Source organism: Pungitius pungitius, chromosome 8 (genome assembly GCF_949316345.1).
Source record: "Pungitius pungitius chromosome 8, fPunPun2.1, whole genome shotgun sequence".
NCBI lineage: Eukaryota > Metazoa > Chordata > Actinopteri > Perciformes > Gasterosteidae > Pungitius > Pungitius pungitius.
The window spans coordinates 6793350-6809768 of NC_084907.1; the positions used below are offsets into that span (position 1 = coordinate 6793350).

At 43.3% G+C, this 16419-nt stretch overlaps 1 protein-coding gene across 3 annotated transcripts in view; it reads left to right on the forward strand.

The window, feature by feature from the left end:
* The window catches only part of atg7 (ATG7 autophagy related 7 homolog (S. cerevisiae)), a 41654-nt gene that overhangs the window by 16875 nt on the left and 8360 nt on the right, over window positions 1-16419 (forward strand). For all 3 annotated transcript variants that reach the window (XM_037448510.2, XM_037448509.2, XM_037448508.2), the window contains exons 17-18: window positions 2704-2784; window positions 6847-6969. In XM_037448510.2, coding sequence (XP_037304407.1) covers window positions 2704-2784; window positions 6847-6969 — 204 coding nt within the window. The remainder of the gene's footprint in view (window positions 1-2703; window positions 2785-6846; window positions 6970-16419) is intronic.

A 16419-nucleotide genomic window follows, 5' to 3' on the forward strand; every position in this document is an offset into this window, starting at 1 on the left:
AGCCTTAAAACAAATTACATGCAAAATAGATTTAATTCCAAATGCTGTCCCATTGGCCATGCCTTTCAAAACAAACACCTCTCTGAGCGTCATACAGATTCACAAAGGTGATATTGAGTGCACACCTTTTGTTTTGTATTCTTGTACAGGGAGGGAGGGCTTCTAGTCTTGGCCGCTAGATGCTTTTAAGAGATAAAAGCCACGGACATTTCTGTGGAGTTGCTACTGTGTTCGCTTTTTGCAATTTCCTTTTAAAAATGCTTTACTAATCTACATGTTGTTTTGAAAGAACAATCCATCCAAATGTAAGGGAAGACTGTCAAATCTATTTCTTAGTTGACCTGGCCTGAAGGGCAGCTCTATTAAAAATGCCAATGAATATTTTTCCAAGAGAATTTTGCAGCTTTCCGAGCTGTGCCCTTTTGCTTTCTGACTGTTGTCACATACATCTCACCCTCTTCCATTTGCATCGGCATCAGTATTCATCACCCTGAGAATCTGAATATCGGCCATTAGCTTGACACCTCAGCAGCTCGTGGTATTTCAACCAAATTATCCATAAAAAAGTGGAATGCAAATAGTTGCAGTGTGTGTGTGCATGTTTCTGTAGAGCGAGAGATGGTGAAGGCGAGGGAATGAGATAATAATGACCAAAGAGGGTGACATGCGGGGTGTAAATCATTGCATGGTCATGCCTGGGATGCCTGTCCCTCCAGCTAACACCCTGCAGATGCAGTTCAGAGCAGCAGTCTTTCTTTCCCATGGTGCCACAGTGACAGCTTATGGAGCTTCACAGAAACTACATGATGCCGTATTTTCAGTTCAGTGTCTGAACAATAAAGTCCCGATACAGAACTCTACGTTTTTCGAGCGGTGTTACCCTTTTATCTCACATAGTCCGAAATCCCAAAAGGCAATGCCTCAAAAGACATTAAAAACACCCTCTACCTTTAGACTTTTAGACTCTGGAAAAGCAACATTTCTCCCCAGAAAACCCAAAGGCACCAGGTCAGACATCCATCTAAAATATGTCTGTTTACAGAAAAGTCCAGTTTTATGCAGAGCTGCTACCGTGTCCAACTCACTTGCCCACTCAAACCCATTAGTGTGACTCACTCATGCACTATCCATTTGTCAATTCTCTGTGCCCCCAGTTTCCCTCTCACATCCATGTTCAATGTATAAAAACCTGTTCCTGGAAGTGATATCTCAATCCACCCTTTCAGTCGTATGTCCTCCAATGCAATCTTTAGTTGAAACGATCAGCACATAAATGGGATGATTTAAAAGACAAGAAGAAGTTAAAGAAAGAATGAGCAAAAGCTCTTTAAGCCAACTGAAATGTCTTGCAGGCTAAAGCAGTGTACCACGGATTATCAGTCACAGAGCCTGAGCTAATGTACAAAATGTGCAGCTGAAATGGGGGTGTGTGAAGATGTCATAGAGTTCAAAAATCCATTTTAAACTCTTGTACTTTTAGAGAGATAGGTCTGAGGTTATTACTCAGTCCCTAAAAACTGGGATACTTTCACTGCTTTTTTGATGTTTGAAATATTTCATATTAATATGGTTTCACCAATAATGATTATTCCCAGGGAGTCACTTCACGCTGAGGTCTACGTGCGTCATGAGAAAAACCAACCGATGAAGCTTTTATTAAGAAAACAGGGGGAAGTGGGTATGAGAGAGGAGAGCGTCTACGCCACGGCAGGAATGTATTGATCGAAACTGCTGCTTTCAACAGAAGACTTTTTATTGTGAGAGGGTGTGTTCTATTGACAGTAATCTAAGTTATTAGCCGTAATTACTGCAGCCATGAATAGAAATGAATGCTTTGAGGCGTGAGAGATTTGAGAGGTGAGAGGTTTCAGTGCTAACTCATGCTTCCTATCGTCGCGTCTCCTCACTTCATCCTGAAATTGATCCACCATCACTCCTTCTAGAAGACAAGGAGCGAGGAGAGAGGAAGCACCAATGTATTCTTTGTGCAAGTCTTTTGGGCACCTGTTCTATAAAAGATGGGACACATATCTAGAATAATATTAAACCATGGCAGGTCTTTGCTACTGTTCCTCTTTATCTTAAGGGGAGCAAACTATCTGCACTCCACTGAATGCTGTAGGGTCCTCGTAAGGCAACGTTCCATACATTTCACCTTCATATTACTTCTGTTTTCATATTGATCACGCTCCATCCAAATCAACCACCACAATCATGGTACAAATCACCTGCTGTCAAATTATTAAATAACAAGTTTACTAAAAATGCAGGTCACCCAACCACAAATGTTCCCCTGAAAAAGGCTGTAGTCCCTCTTGACACCAGAGGGCGTGCTTGTCATTATTTTGAAAAACGGAAAACTTAAAAAATCTCTAAAGCCCAGCTTTAATGTTTCACTCATTTACTACAGTTATATTTACGTTACTATGAAAGAATAAACTGAATACTTTCTGTCCCTAACAGACTTTTAACATTCAGTAAACTCATTTGTAGGGCTTTTTTACTCTTGAGTTCATCTCTTTATGATTAGTTCCTTTGAGAATAAACTTTATATACTTTCATTTTGTTGATTTATTTTTATATATATATATATATATATAAATATATATATATATAATATATATTTTTTCTTTTCATTTTGCACTATTTTGCTCCTCTGTTTCATATATATTTGTTTTTGACGTGTTGATTTCTCATCCACAGATCCGGGGCTTTCTTTCAAGGTTCGATAATGTCCTGCCTGCTAGCCTGGCCTTTGACAAGTGCACTGCCTGCTCACCCATTGTAAGTGGCATGAATTGTAACTGACCAGGTCAAATGATTAGTGCTCAAATCCAGTTTAACAAACAAGACAAAGGGTTAAGACCGTATTAGAAAAGATTTGCGCTTGGTTGTAGGCAAGTTATGATTTGCTTATGGCAATAGATTCCATCGCTATGTAACAACGTTGTTTTGAAGCACAAATTGCTGCCTTAGCAGCGATGGGGGTGGGGGGGGGGGGGATTCCCGTCCCTCCCTTTTCCACACTGCAACTCGGTGGAGCTGTGTTGAAATGTTGCTCCTTGAGGAATACTGAACACACACAAACAGCCACACACAGGAGACAAGCTGGTAAAACATATGGTAACAATCAGGCAGCAGTTGCACATTGATGTCAGTGACTGTCGTATGAGTGTAATTATCTCCCACCACTGCATTTTGTGTGTGTGTGTGTGTGCGTATGTGTGGTCATGTAGGGACGGGTTGTTGAGGGTCTGCATTTCCACAAAACCAGCAAAGCAGGGTGGAATGGATCACCTGCATACCTTTTTAACGCTTTGTCATTGGTTGGTAGTCAACCCTGTAGTCACCACGTCCAGCCATGTGATTGGTCAGGGTGGACTTTAGTGTAAGACCAGGAGACATGCGACTTTAGGGAGGGAGGAGGTTTTTTTTTTTTGATGACTGGCGGGGGGGGCATAAAGAGAGGAAGTGCAGCGCTGAAGAAAAGGTGTGATGAGTGACGGTCCTCTCTCTCTCTCTCTCTCTCTTTCCCCCCCTCTCCCCTGATCTGAATGCGGCCTTTGTGTCTGTAAAGAGGTCATAAAGCCCCAGATCTATCACTTTCATGTGAAGGCAGAGGGAGAGAGAGACACAGAGGGAAACCAAGAGGCAGAGGTGGGGGGGGCTTGTTTGCTTTGCATGACTTCTTCTCCACCTACGCTGCTTCTGAGGAACGAAGTTTGAGGTTCCACCCGATATAAGGGTGTCATGTTTCTGTGACTGATGACATTGTTCTGTCTGTTCGGAGGGTTCTCGGGGGTTCGATAGGCATCGGGCGAAAACAATGAGCAACGTGAGTTAGGAAAGACGATCCTCTGCTGAGAAGGGGATGAAGTAGAGAAATTGGTGAATCTGTTTTGATTGCTGAGAAGGGGATGAAGTAGAGAAATTGGTGAATCTGTTTTGATTCCATTAATTCTACCCACACACATTTCCCCTCTTTTCTTTAGCAACAGTTTATCAGCTTTTTTCTCTTTTCCTCCTCTCTGTATTACCTTTTCCCCCTTCCTGTTTTCCCTTCCCTGTATCTGCCCTCCCTTTTGTGTGTCCCTCTGGCCATTCATCAGTCCGTTCACTGTAACATGATTGTGTGTCTGTCTTTGTCTTGTGTGTGTGTGTGTGTGTGTGTGAGCGAGTGCATGTCTGTCTATGTGTGTATTCCTGCCGCAGTCAGCTGTGTGCTGCCAGGTCACTATGGAAACAAAACAATTCAGCCCCTGTCTCGGCTGGAGAAGTTCCTGTAGAGTGTGTGTGTGTGTGTGTGTGTGTGTGTGTGTGTGTGTGTGTGTGTGTGTGTGTGTGTGTGTGTGTGTGTGTGTGTGTGTGTGTGTGTGTGTGTGTGTGTGTGTGTGTGTGTGTGTGTGTGTGTGTGTGTGTGTGTGTGTGTGTGTGTGTTTCCAAACTCTTTCCCGGGCTGCAAGCCAATAAAACTACACAGCATAGAGTAAATCTCTAGTGGGTAAGAGACCTCTTACTAAATCGTCTTTAGCTTACACAACCAAATATACCATATGCTTTCATTGTTAATGGAAATATATATATTTTTTAGATATGTATTGTGCAGACAACACAGCGCAGGGTTTCTGTGTGTTTCCTCCTTCTAAATAACTAAATAAATCGTCATTCTGTCACAGAGCCGAGATTAAAACTTTGAATAGAATTGGGTTGAATTTGGTATCCGCCACCTATTTATATTATTATATCTATTTATATTCCTATTACTGTAAGCCAATCGCTTGGAGTCATAACTTATTTTAGAATAAATAACTTCATGTTTTATGTCACTGTCACAAAGTGCTGTTTTTACGTGTGATTCGTAGACTCGCAGCCTTAACGACACACACTTTTATGGGATGTGCTTCCTGTCGAGTGCTAAATCTTGAGGCCTGAGAGGGGACTCAATGAGTCACCATGGAGTTGGTGCATTTTCAAGGCAAGAGTCGAACTTGTCGTGTTGACTTTACAAGTAAACGGGAGGAAGTCTAAACCCTTGAATCACCAGGAACTGTGTTCACTAAGTGTCACATCTATGGCAGACTAGCCAAGAATCCCTAAGCGTTTCATTGATTATGTATCCTTCATTGATTTGACATAACAGTCGACTTTACAACATTAATTAAAGCGTCTCTGAGGCACCGAAAACCTCTCAGTGGATGTTTGATATGTTTAAGGACGCTACACACACACACACACACACTTGGTCTATTAGTATCCTATACTTTCCGTTAGTACACACAATATGGATCCACAAACAACTTCAAAAAGGTTTATGTGGCTCCATAAGGAAGCTTTGGGTAAAGTGCACATGTACACACCATGTGACCCAGATGTTGCTGATTCTGTGGCGCGCAGATGAAAACCATCGGCGCCCGATTAACCGCGACGTAACCTCGTAAATGCTCCATAGCTCTTCCGTTGCAGAGAATCTCTAAATACATTAGCATTTGATGCCAGTATAACTAACTGTTCAAAAAGAATAAATAAAATAGTCTGTAACCCAGAACCTTATTTCATTTTGTTTATTGCATTATCAGTGTGTGTTGTTTGTGTAACTTTGTATGTTTTATCGCGATATCATCAGTTATCGAGCGGCTCTCTGTGTTGCGAGCATCTATGTTTCAACAAAGTGTGTTTGGGCCGCTCATGGCTCGCGTATCGGATCCCGTGGATGCAGGTGAAGAATCAAGGAAATAAAAGACAGGGAAGGAAAGAAAAGAGTGGTTGAAAAAGGGAAGGAGGGACACGTCAGTGTGCATTGTGTGTGTGGTGTGTCTGGCTCCACGGCTAGACGCCAGGTCGGCCTGCAAACACAGAACAGCACGCACGCACGCACGCTCTCAGACGTCAATGCTCTCGGTGTGCCGATGCCTGAGGCAGAGGTAACACTACACCTGCAGAGGAGGGTCCGTGGGGGTCCATGAAAGGCTCAGCCAAGCTTAGGGAGGTAGTCGGGAGGGCAGGGGATCTGTGTGTGTGTGTGTGTGTGTGTGTGTGTGTGTGTGTGTGTGTGTTTTGGAGAGAAGTTGTGGGTATTTTAAGTCTGAGCTGGTATAGGTGATCAAGGTAAACACTGAGCTGCGGTGTTTCAGTGGTTGTTTCTTTGGACCAGAGCAACAAGAGTGCATTTTAATGTCCAACCAGTCAAATATTATTTGTATCTGCTTTTTAGAGAACATTTCTGTTTGCCATCTCCTGGTGTTTTTGGAGTCCTGATGCATTAGGTAGACTCAGTCCTCTACTCAAAGTGGACACATCACACTCCAAAGTACTTTCACTGAGCATTAGGCTCTTAGTATTGTCTTTGACATTACGCAATGTTGTTCTTGAGAAGCTAGTTAAGGGTGAAGAAGTGTGTTTATTTCAGCTGAGCTTGAGACCTGAATCAAACCTTTTCAGGGAAATTACTTCCACATCTTTTAACCATCTTAAAGTCTAGAACCTGCTGTTGTTTAGGTGCATTAGTAACACACACAAATATATATATATATATATATATACTCTCACTCAACACAGTTACATGGTTTTCTCCCTTTCTATATTTTTTCAAGTTCTCAGTTGGTTCTACATCATCTCAAAATTGATGCTTACGCTGGTCGACTATTGTACCTCCAATTATTGGTGGAAATTTAAAACATAGAAGCCACAATATGTGTCTCAATATGCAAATGGGACAATGCAGTGACATCATTTCCTGTAGTGGAAATGTGTGAGTTAAAATGGATTCATCATTAACCTATCAATTGACATTACATTTCCTGTTTGAATCACAAATAAATTGTCTTTGTTTTTTCTTTTTTTTTGCAGGTCCTGGAGAACTACGAGAGGGAAGGATTCAGCTTCCTCTCCCAGGTTTTTAATTCTTCCCACTCGTTCCTGGAGGACCTGACCGGGCTGACCCTGTTGCACCAGGAGACACAGGCTGCAGAGGTAAATCACGGGCCGTGCATGAACTGCATTTGGGATTTGAGTAACTCAAGTTATTAAGTGTTAGTCGAGCGTGTCTTCAGTTGCCGTCATATTTCACCAATGTTGCGCTTTGTCACCAATTTAGTTTTTATTATGAGAAGAGTGTTTTGCTAAAGCCAAGTTTTCATTTTTGATGCTCTCTGGATTGCGTGTCTGCATTTTGCAGATGATGTAAGGATGGTGTGAAGCCACAGTTGTACGTTTGGAGATGATGTTGGAAATCAATTACTTTGGGGAGCAACTTGGTCCCAGATCACAAAGTAAAGGGGACGACAAAGACTGACCAGGGAATTGGTGCAAGATCTGCAACATCAGTTAATGTGCATCAGCGTCCCTTGTCATGTCTGAGGAGAAGGACTCCGGGTGGTGTTCTTGCTTGAGACGCATCAGCTGCAGCCTTCAGAGTAATTTTCATGAGTTTCTTAGATTGAATGTTTTAAAGGCGCTACACTGTTTTAACTGGAAGGCAGAGGAAGCTCGTTCCCTGATTATTCTGTTGCTGTAGCAGCACACGGAACAACGACGAGCAAACCGTTCCAACAAACATGCAGAGTGGCGGTGGACTATGGGTGGTTTTCCTCAAGCCCCCCCCACCTCACATGAGACAGAAGGAGCGGGGGGTTGGGTCTGGTCGTGCCGAGCGGTGGGAAAATCCCACGTACTTTCTCAACTACTCCTACTCATAACACACAGATGGAGGAGGGTGGAAGAGAAAAAGCAAGGCCGCACAACGGAGAGGAGGGAAAAGAGGAGTGTAGATAAGGGAAAACGGGGAAAAAAGAGAAAAGACGAGAAATAGCAAAATGGGACAGGCAAAAAATGCATACATGTGGGTACATGTGTATACATGTATATTAAAAAAATGCCGTTTCCCTCTGATTCCCTCTATCAATCTTCACCTCATGGCCTATCACTCCCTTTGGATTGTTCCTTCCTTCTCTATTCAACCCGCCCTCGCCCTTGATGGAGTGTGTTGAAGTCGCTGGCACCAGTCCCCGCTCCTCAATCACAAGATAGAGATTGTTTTGATTGCTTAGCCCACTAGCGCCGAGAGTCTCAGCGCCTGTTTCCTGTACAAAGATTAGCTATTCCAAAAACTACTGCACTTGGAGGACGTCCCTTCAAGTTTTTTTTTCCTTTTCCAGGAAAGCACAGAGGTTCTTCTCCCACTCCTGCAGGCGTATCATTGCTTGTTTCATGCGGGAAGTGATTAGAAACAGGCCTGCGGCTCGCTTCGGATCTTGTCCCACATTTTAAGAAGTACCAGCCCAAAATAATGATAATTTCTCAATGTAAAAATTAGGGGTTTAAAGGGTCCTTGTGGGATAGCTTTTTATGTTGTGGAATTGTATACAGCTATGAGTCATCGTTGGATGATGAGCATCGCTTCCAGTGGCTTAAATTACTGACTTGTTGCTTTAAGAAGGTTTTTCCTGTATCCTTTGTTGAGAGGTTGGGAACACCGGAGAATTAGTTAGACTCGACAAAAGGTCGGCACGAGTGATTTCAGTCGACTTAAATTACTTTTATATTATGTTGTTATTTTTACAATGCCCACTTCTTTTACTAAAACATGGTGCTGAGGTCATTGCAGATTGTGTGTGTTATCCCGTGTTTGAGTGTGTGTTACCACTCTAAACTATAATCTACGTCACCAGAACTAGTACTATGTACTTATGGCCTATTTTGGGCGAGTTTGTAACCGGAGAACTACTTCTTATGCAGTCACCACAGGGGTGTGTGTGTGTGTGTGTGTGTGTGTGTGTGTGTGTGTGTGTGTGTGTGTGTGTGTGTGTGTGTGTGTGTGTGTGAATGGCTCCTTTGTGAAATCAGTCTGATTGGGAACTTGGAAAACGCACCATCCAATGGGTTACAGGTATTTTAAAAGTTAAGTACGCAAGGTGTATTTTAAGTTTCATGGGCGGTGAGGAAACGCAAACATGACAAACCCTTTTTAAATAATCATACCTTGAACGCAACTGTCTTTTTCACTACTTTTCGGGCGGCAAGCCAGTTTCCTGGCTCTACTCCGTGCAACTCTGAGACCGAGGGGAGTACACTTCAAACAAGGTGCTTAGCAGACCGTCTGAAGGTGGAGATGCACCAAATCTGTTGACGTATGTGAGGTCAACGGATCCTATTAGTTTTTGTTTTTTTATGGGGAACATGAAGAGATCCAGCTGTGTGTTGCGGGTTTCCTGACCATTTACTCGATTTTACAGATCAGATCCGATCAAACAATCAAACATCGGGAGAGCTGATAAATATTCTGTTAAAGCATCGCTTTTTTTGCTTTACAATATTGTCACTATTATTTGCCGAGGGCTCTTTTCTCTACTTTTTGACCAGTCATTTGGTAATCATTCACATTTATGAAAGGCACCATTTATAATGTAAAGAGCTTTTCACAGGAGCTGAGCTGTGTCCGCTCGGTTCAACCAGGCTAGATGGAACGCACTGACCCCTCCTGATCGATCCCTAGTGAACCTTCGACTCCGGGCCAGCGTGTCGTCTCCACTGAACTCGGCTTCGTTTTGCTAAGAATTCCAAACGAAGGTAAAACCAGGGTGGATGCGTGTTAGCGTGTCAGAACGGCGTGTTGTGTTGGCTGATTAGCCATCCTGAATGTAAGCTCACTGCAGAGGGCTCAGTCTCACACATCAACACACTCAAAGAGCCCGAGAGGTACTGACAGTCCGTACAGGATGTTGATCTTCTCCTCTGGCGCAGCCACCCCCGCTGTCTTAGGCTTGGCAGGTGAAATTATATGAAATACTTTATAAATTCTTCCCTGCAGGCACGTAACAACATCATGCTGTTCGTTATCATGTAAGTGGAGAGAGGACAAACCATGTGGATTTCCTCCTGACAAAATCTGAATTTTTATAGCATTTTTATATTATGAGCACAATAGACAGTGTTGTGCCTGAACTATCGTTCAATGAACGCGTTCATATTTTGGGCGAACGTGAACTGAACGTACTGTATTAATGCCCAATGAACGTTACTGTGAACTCGTTCATTCTGGTGTCTATCAACGGCGCGTTCTTTCAGGTTAACATCATTCAATGGGGTGCCAGATTTCTATAGAAAACACACCATAAACGCGCCTTAATAAGTAGCGGAAAAAACACCCAATCTGGCAACACCAGCCACCAGTGTCGCACCGCGCATGCGTCATCAAAAAAAAGAAATGTATGGAGGCGACAGTTGCGTGTAACAAAGAGGCGGCGTATAATAATTTAAATGAGTTTTATGAAGTTACTGACAAGGTCGGTGAGGATGGGAGGAATCTGACCTTTCTTTGCAAACATTTGCACCTTAATGATAACTGTCGTGTTTTTATTCCTTATTTAAACAAGACCATTCAAGCAGCATGTGTTTGAGAATGTACTGTAGGGATGAACGCTGCAGCTGCTGCTAGTGTGGAGTGAATGGACAGCAACATTAAAGCAACAAAGGGGAAATGCTGTCCCCTCAATGCTAATGTAAACCCTGGTTGGATAAGGATTCAAAATTGGATATGAAGATTAAATCTGATGCATAGCTTCAGTGTTAAAACTGATAAAATAATTGCTGTCTGTGGTTGTGGGCTGGGCTGTTTCATTTTGAAAAATAATAGCTTGCAGCAACATATGGAAAAAAAGAACTGAACTAGTTGGAACTGTGAACTTAGGTCAAATATTTAAGTTTGAACTATGAACTGAACTAGTTCATTATAAAATTTGTTAACTGAACTTTGAACTAGTTCATGTAGAAATTGAACTCCCAACACTGACAATAGAAAATCAAACATGCACATAATGATGATGTAGTGTAATTTTATACAGAAATTATAATAAGGGAAACTATATATCATAGTCTTTTTAGTGTGCATCTGTTGAATTGTTTAAGTTTACTAAGAATAGTTTCTCATAGCTTAAGATATTTCCGCCTTCGGAAAACCACTTAGTACTGAAAATAATAATAATAGATAAATAATTCAATTATTACAGCTTAATTTTAAATGTAAGGGAAGTCTCCAGGTGCTTTGCATACATTGAAAACAATTAGAGTACAAAGTTAAAACTACATAGACTATATAAAGCAAAATATAAATGGAAAAAATAACTTTTTAGGGGTTGAAATCAGATAAATAACATTTTGAGTTAGTAGATACTCATATACCCAGTTCCACCCTGTCTGTACCATCATGTGATACCGCAGGAAGCCCTCGATCGAAGGTCATTCGTCACACGGCGTCCTCCTATCTCCATTTTCGGTAAGCGGTCCGTCCCCTCGCGTGCACGCATGGCTTTTTTCGCACACATGAATCCGCCTAAATATGAATGCCCCCCCTTCAGAGAATGTGTGACCCTCTCCGCACAAAGGGCCTTTTTGCACGGTCCTTGTCCCGCTGCCGTCCACCTACTTCTTCTGTGCGCTGCCAGTAAGTCACAAGATGAAGACGCTTGCGTTGAACAATGCGTTACTTGTCACACTTTTTTGATCTTGTGACATGAGTTTATTTCTCTATTCTCCTTTGAATGAAATGACAGCTACTCCGGCAAAGTGAGTCACATAAAATGAACAACTGCACAATGGGTGTCAAACTCAGCATTATATTATGTAAAGACCAGAGCCCCTTATGACTGTAGGATTCACCACAGGGAATGTGTATTATGGGATGTAACAAGGACTCCTTGGGGTCTGGGCCCCCCAATTTTGTTTTGTTGATGATACTGAAGATAAAGTAGGGCAACATTTAATGAGATGAGTGACTTGCTCAGCAACAGTTCAATGAGAGCCATTTAGAGGTTGGAGTGTCAGATAGTTTCAGGGCACTCTCTCTGCCAATTACAAGCTTAATCATTTTGTTTTACAAGCCACTTGACTTCCAGACAACATTTAAAAAGAGAATCTGTGTCTTTGATGAAAAGAAAAGGCAGAACAGGATAGACATTTCTGTTATTTCAGATCTGTTTTATAGCAGTCTGTGCGCCATCAGATGCCACTAATCATCACCTTTGAGTCATGCTAATGGACCGAAAGAGCAGAGGTTACCCAACCACCCACGCTCCGGTCCACGTAGAACAGTGGGCTGATGATGAACTCCATGTAGTTATGTTGGCTCGTCACCCGGCCGCTTGGGAAAGGCACCAGTGGAAGCATGTATGCGCACACACACACACACACACACACACACACAGTCTTTCCCTCTTTTCTCCTCCTCTCTCTCCTTCTCACCCCCACATAAACACACACTCGAGCGTCACAGGGCCCCGTGGATGTCAGAGCTTTATCCAAACACAGCTACGGTTGCTACAGGCCGCAATTATTACCAGATGGACTCGGGGAAAAATATTAAGTCTGCTTTTTCATTGGCACAACGCACAACCTCCTGGGGGAGAGGGAGAGAGAGAGAAGGGGGGACACATTTTTGGGATTTGATTGTCTTCAAACATTGTTTTTTTCAATTTTCTTTTTGCTATTTTATACCCAGTTTTTAAAAAACATCCAACCCTTTACTTCCTTGCAATCTAGCACTCGAGATTTAAAAAGTTTCCCAGCCATTCAAAACTCGATCTTTACCTTTTATAGGTATAGCGTTTAGTTCCGTTAAGGCTCATATCAGTAAGAAGGAGTACTGGGCGAATGTAAATTCTAACCTTCTAAACATGTTCAAATGCAATCTTTAAGGAATTTGCGGCCGATCATTCACATAAAACAGTTTGCAAACAATGACAAGGGGGTGTATGTTTAAGTACAGGATTTATTCCTTTGTGTGGTGTTTTACTTTGGTATCTAGAGGGCTTCAACTGTTGTGGGATTTCACTAGTATTGGTATTGACTTATCTTGTCATTCCTATTAATGACAAAGTACACACACACACACACACACCAGTGTCATCGTGCATTGCCGGTACTAAGCACATGTGTGTTTATGTCCCATATGTGTGCCGGCTGGGCACTGCTGATTATAAACGTGTGCTCTACTTTTAAGGATATATGTGAGATATGTAAAGTCCCATCACACCCCCTATGCTTCCTCTCTGTACATAGTTCCTCTCTCTCTCTCTCTCTCTCCCCCCCCCTCTGGACATGCCGTCTCTCTCTCTCCCATGCACACACATGTTCAGCACTATACATAGCTGGTTTCCCCGGCTAAATTCAGGAGCTTTATGTCACTCTGTGGCTTGACTTTTAACCTTTCTAGCTCTCTCTCTCTCTCTCTCTCTCTCTCTGTTGGAACATATGTGAGTATATGTGGTAGTGAAGATTCCTGGGTAGTTGTATTTGGGAAGAATTCTCCCCCCTACTCTATCTTCACTCTGGAGTCCCCTGAGTTTAGCTAATCTCTCATGGTGTCCTCTCAGATTCTTCGTTTCTCTGGCTGTGGATACATTTTGTGTTCACTATTTGGGAATCCCTAGGTTGGCATGCACCTGGTTCTGTATTTATTAGACCGTGCAGGTCTGTTTGTAGCCATAGAACATACTAAACATTTTTTCAGAAACAAGTAACTTTCCGGAGCACATTTCTTCCATGAAGTCCAGCATCTGGTCGGTCATGTTCTTCCAGTGTGTCTGCCCAAACCACACAGAGACACACTGCCTGTCCACTGATACTACATTGAGACAAACACGTGCAATTATTAAGCTTTAACTCTTTATGAGAGTCCAAGCTCTCTTAGTATTACTAGGTTTGTTTATGTTTTTGTTTTTTATCTAGCTGCCTTTTAATTAAGGTTCAGAAAAGGCCTATTTTACTCTATTTGTTAATCATCTTATAAGAATCCCTCATAGTTTGTGTTGCTTCTGGATAATAATGGGGGATAATAGTCAAACAACACACATTCTGTGTCTGGGCAGATATGCGTCTTGTCTTTGGTCAGGTGGGTCAGCTATGTCATCATTCCTTTAATACCCCTGCGTCCCTTTCTGTTTCCGTAGCAGAGGTAATATGAGGCTAGCATAGCTGCTCAGTGTCCCCCCTATTTGAGAGTGTTATCTCCATCAAAATACCAGTCAATATAAATACCCAGGATACATAGAGAATATATTGAAAGAATAACTATAAATAATAAATACATGTTACATATCAGTACACTTCCTACCAACACCAACACTACTGTATAATACTGTGATATTTAATAGTGCATGAAGGTATGGAACATAGATTAGATAGATGAAGAGGGTAGTGTGAGAAATAGCAGGTGATGAGAGCTGAACCTCTCTGGTCTGCACATTGCTCCTCTGCAGAGGGATGCCGCTTTGGTGGGCTGTGTATTAATAAAGCAGCCAGGGCTGGAGCTGGTCAGGAGGTGGTCTGTAGGTGGGGGGGCAAAGGAGATGCGTGGCACCCAGGACAGCTGTCTCGCTTCTCGAGCCCCAAAGGGGCCCATTCAGCGTTACCAATCATTAATCTTAGGAGAGTTATTTTCACAAGTCATAAATAGCACCCATAAAGCCGACTTTTCCTTCACTATGTGGGAAAATCTACGGCGGCGCTGCTCCTGCATGGGGTCGCTCCTCCCTGGCGCCAGGCAGTCCAGAGCGATGCCTTCTTCTGGCCTGGCAGCTGGCTGTGTGCACGGACAGACGGATGGACAGACAGACAGACAGACAGACAGACAGACAGACAGACAGATGGATAGTTCTGTTGCGAAAGACCGGGAAGTAGTCGAGTCGTCCCAGTTTAGCTCATCCTCTCCTTCCTCCTCGGTGGCTCGTAGCGTCTATTTCTGTGTCTCTATCAGCTTTGCACTTTAAGACTTGGCTTTCAAGATCACAACGTAATGCTTTTTTATTCACATTTCCTTGTTAAAAATAATCCATTACGTTTTTGACATAATGTGAGTGTTAAAAAGTTGTTTTTGTAAAGACAAAGTTGTAGTCTGTGATTGATTCACAGAGTGAAGAAGTCTTTTTAATGAAAGACTGTGACTGCTTGCTGCCTCTAGCATCAGATCAAAAGATCCTCCACTGAGGTTTACTAGGACTCTACCTGTGTGTGTGTGTGTGTGTGTGTGTGTGTGTGTGTGTGTGTGTGTGTGTGTGTGTGTGTGTGTGTGTGTGAGCTCCTCGGGCCCGACTGGTGTTTGATTGCTCCTCTGACCACACGTGAGTTGGCTTTGACTCACAGTTAATTAAACCTAGGGCAGGTCTGAACTGGCAACACACACACACACACACACACACAATAATAGTAAAGACTCTCCAGGGGGAACTGAACTAGACGGAGGCTTCAAGATGTTAAGGACTTTTATTTCATCTTTTATTTATTTAATACTAGCAATTGTGACACGGATTATCATCAAAAACAAAAGATGACCAAAACTTGTATTCCGTCTTTCTTCTCTTTTCAGCTGCATATCTACATTACTTTTTGGCATTTTGATAATATGTTTTTTATAGTATTGTTTCATGAAAGTTGTTCATTTCCTTCTCTAGTGTACAGGAAATGTGTCGGCGGGAAATGGGGGCTCGGCTGAGGTACCGTGGAAGGGAGGAAGGGGGAGGGAGGGGACGGACTGTTTGAGAGAATAAACGGAAAAGCAGAATCCAAACTTGTAAGGGAAGAGGACTGAGGGGACATGTAGTGTAGTTTGACAAAGACGGTTCACGATCAACACCTGAAATCGGGTTTAGAGAAACGCACAAAAGAGCGACAGCAATCCCGAGTGAGCAAAATAATCATAAGAAAACGTTTTTAACATTTCAAATCAAGCTATGGACAGACGAAAAAGAGGGCGAGCACTCACCGCCAGTCTCTGGAGGAACAACAGGACCCAGCTGTTGCTCTGCAGGCCACCACACCCAGCCGGGAGAGAGAAACTCACTCTGTTGTTAGAGCTGGCCTTTGTGACACACCGAGCGAGGGGGAGAGGGAGGGAGAGAGAGAGACATAGACATACGTGATGGTAGCAGCGAGACTTGGAGTAAGGCTCCATAACCAAAGGACGAGCGCCCTTTGTCACGAAATTGGAAGACGGGTGGGTGCCGCGTCACTTCCTGGTTCGGTGTGTCTCCGTTGGCGAGTTTCGGTCTCCTGAGGTCCGCTATCTGCTTTGCTTGATTCACCCGAGGCTCAGAGGTTTATGAAAAGGCAGCCCGAGGGAGGGGGGGGGGGGGGGGGGGGGGGGGACATGACCTCAGCTGGGACCTGCTCACTCGGTCTGTTCCCACCGGTGCTCGTCCACGCCGTCACTTTCCCTCCATCCTTCACTCCCACCCGTGTTACCCTTCACTTTCCCTCTAGGATGTCTCTGTCTGCCCCTCGAGGCCTTCACCCCCCCCACCCCCCCACCCTCACACACACACACGCACACACACCTAGTCCCTCTTCCTTTGGCTCCTCATCATAGCTCGGTGAACTTTTTGGGATCACGGCGACCCTGTGACGCGTTGTTGACTGCTGAAGCGCTAAACG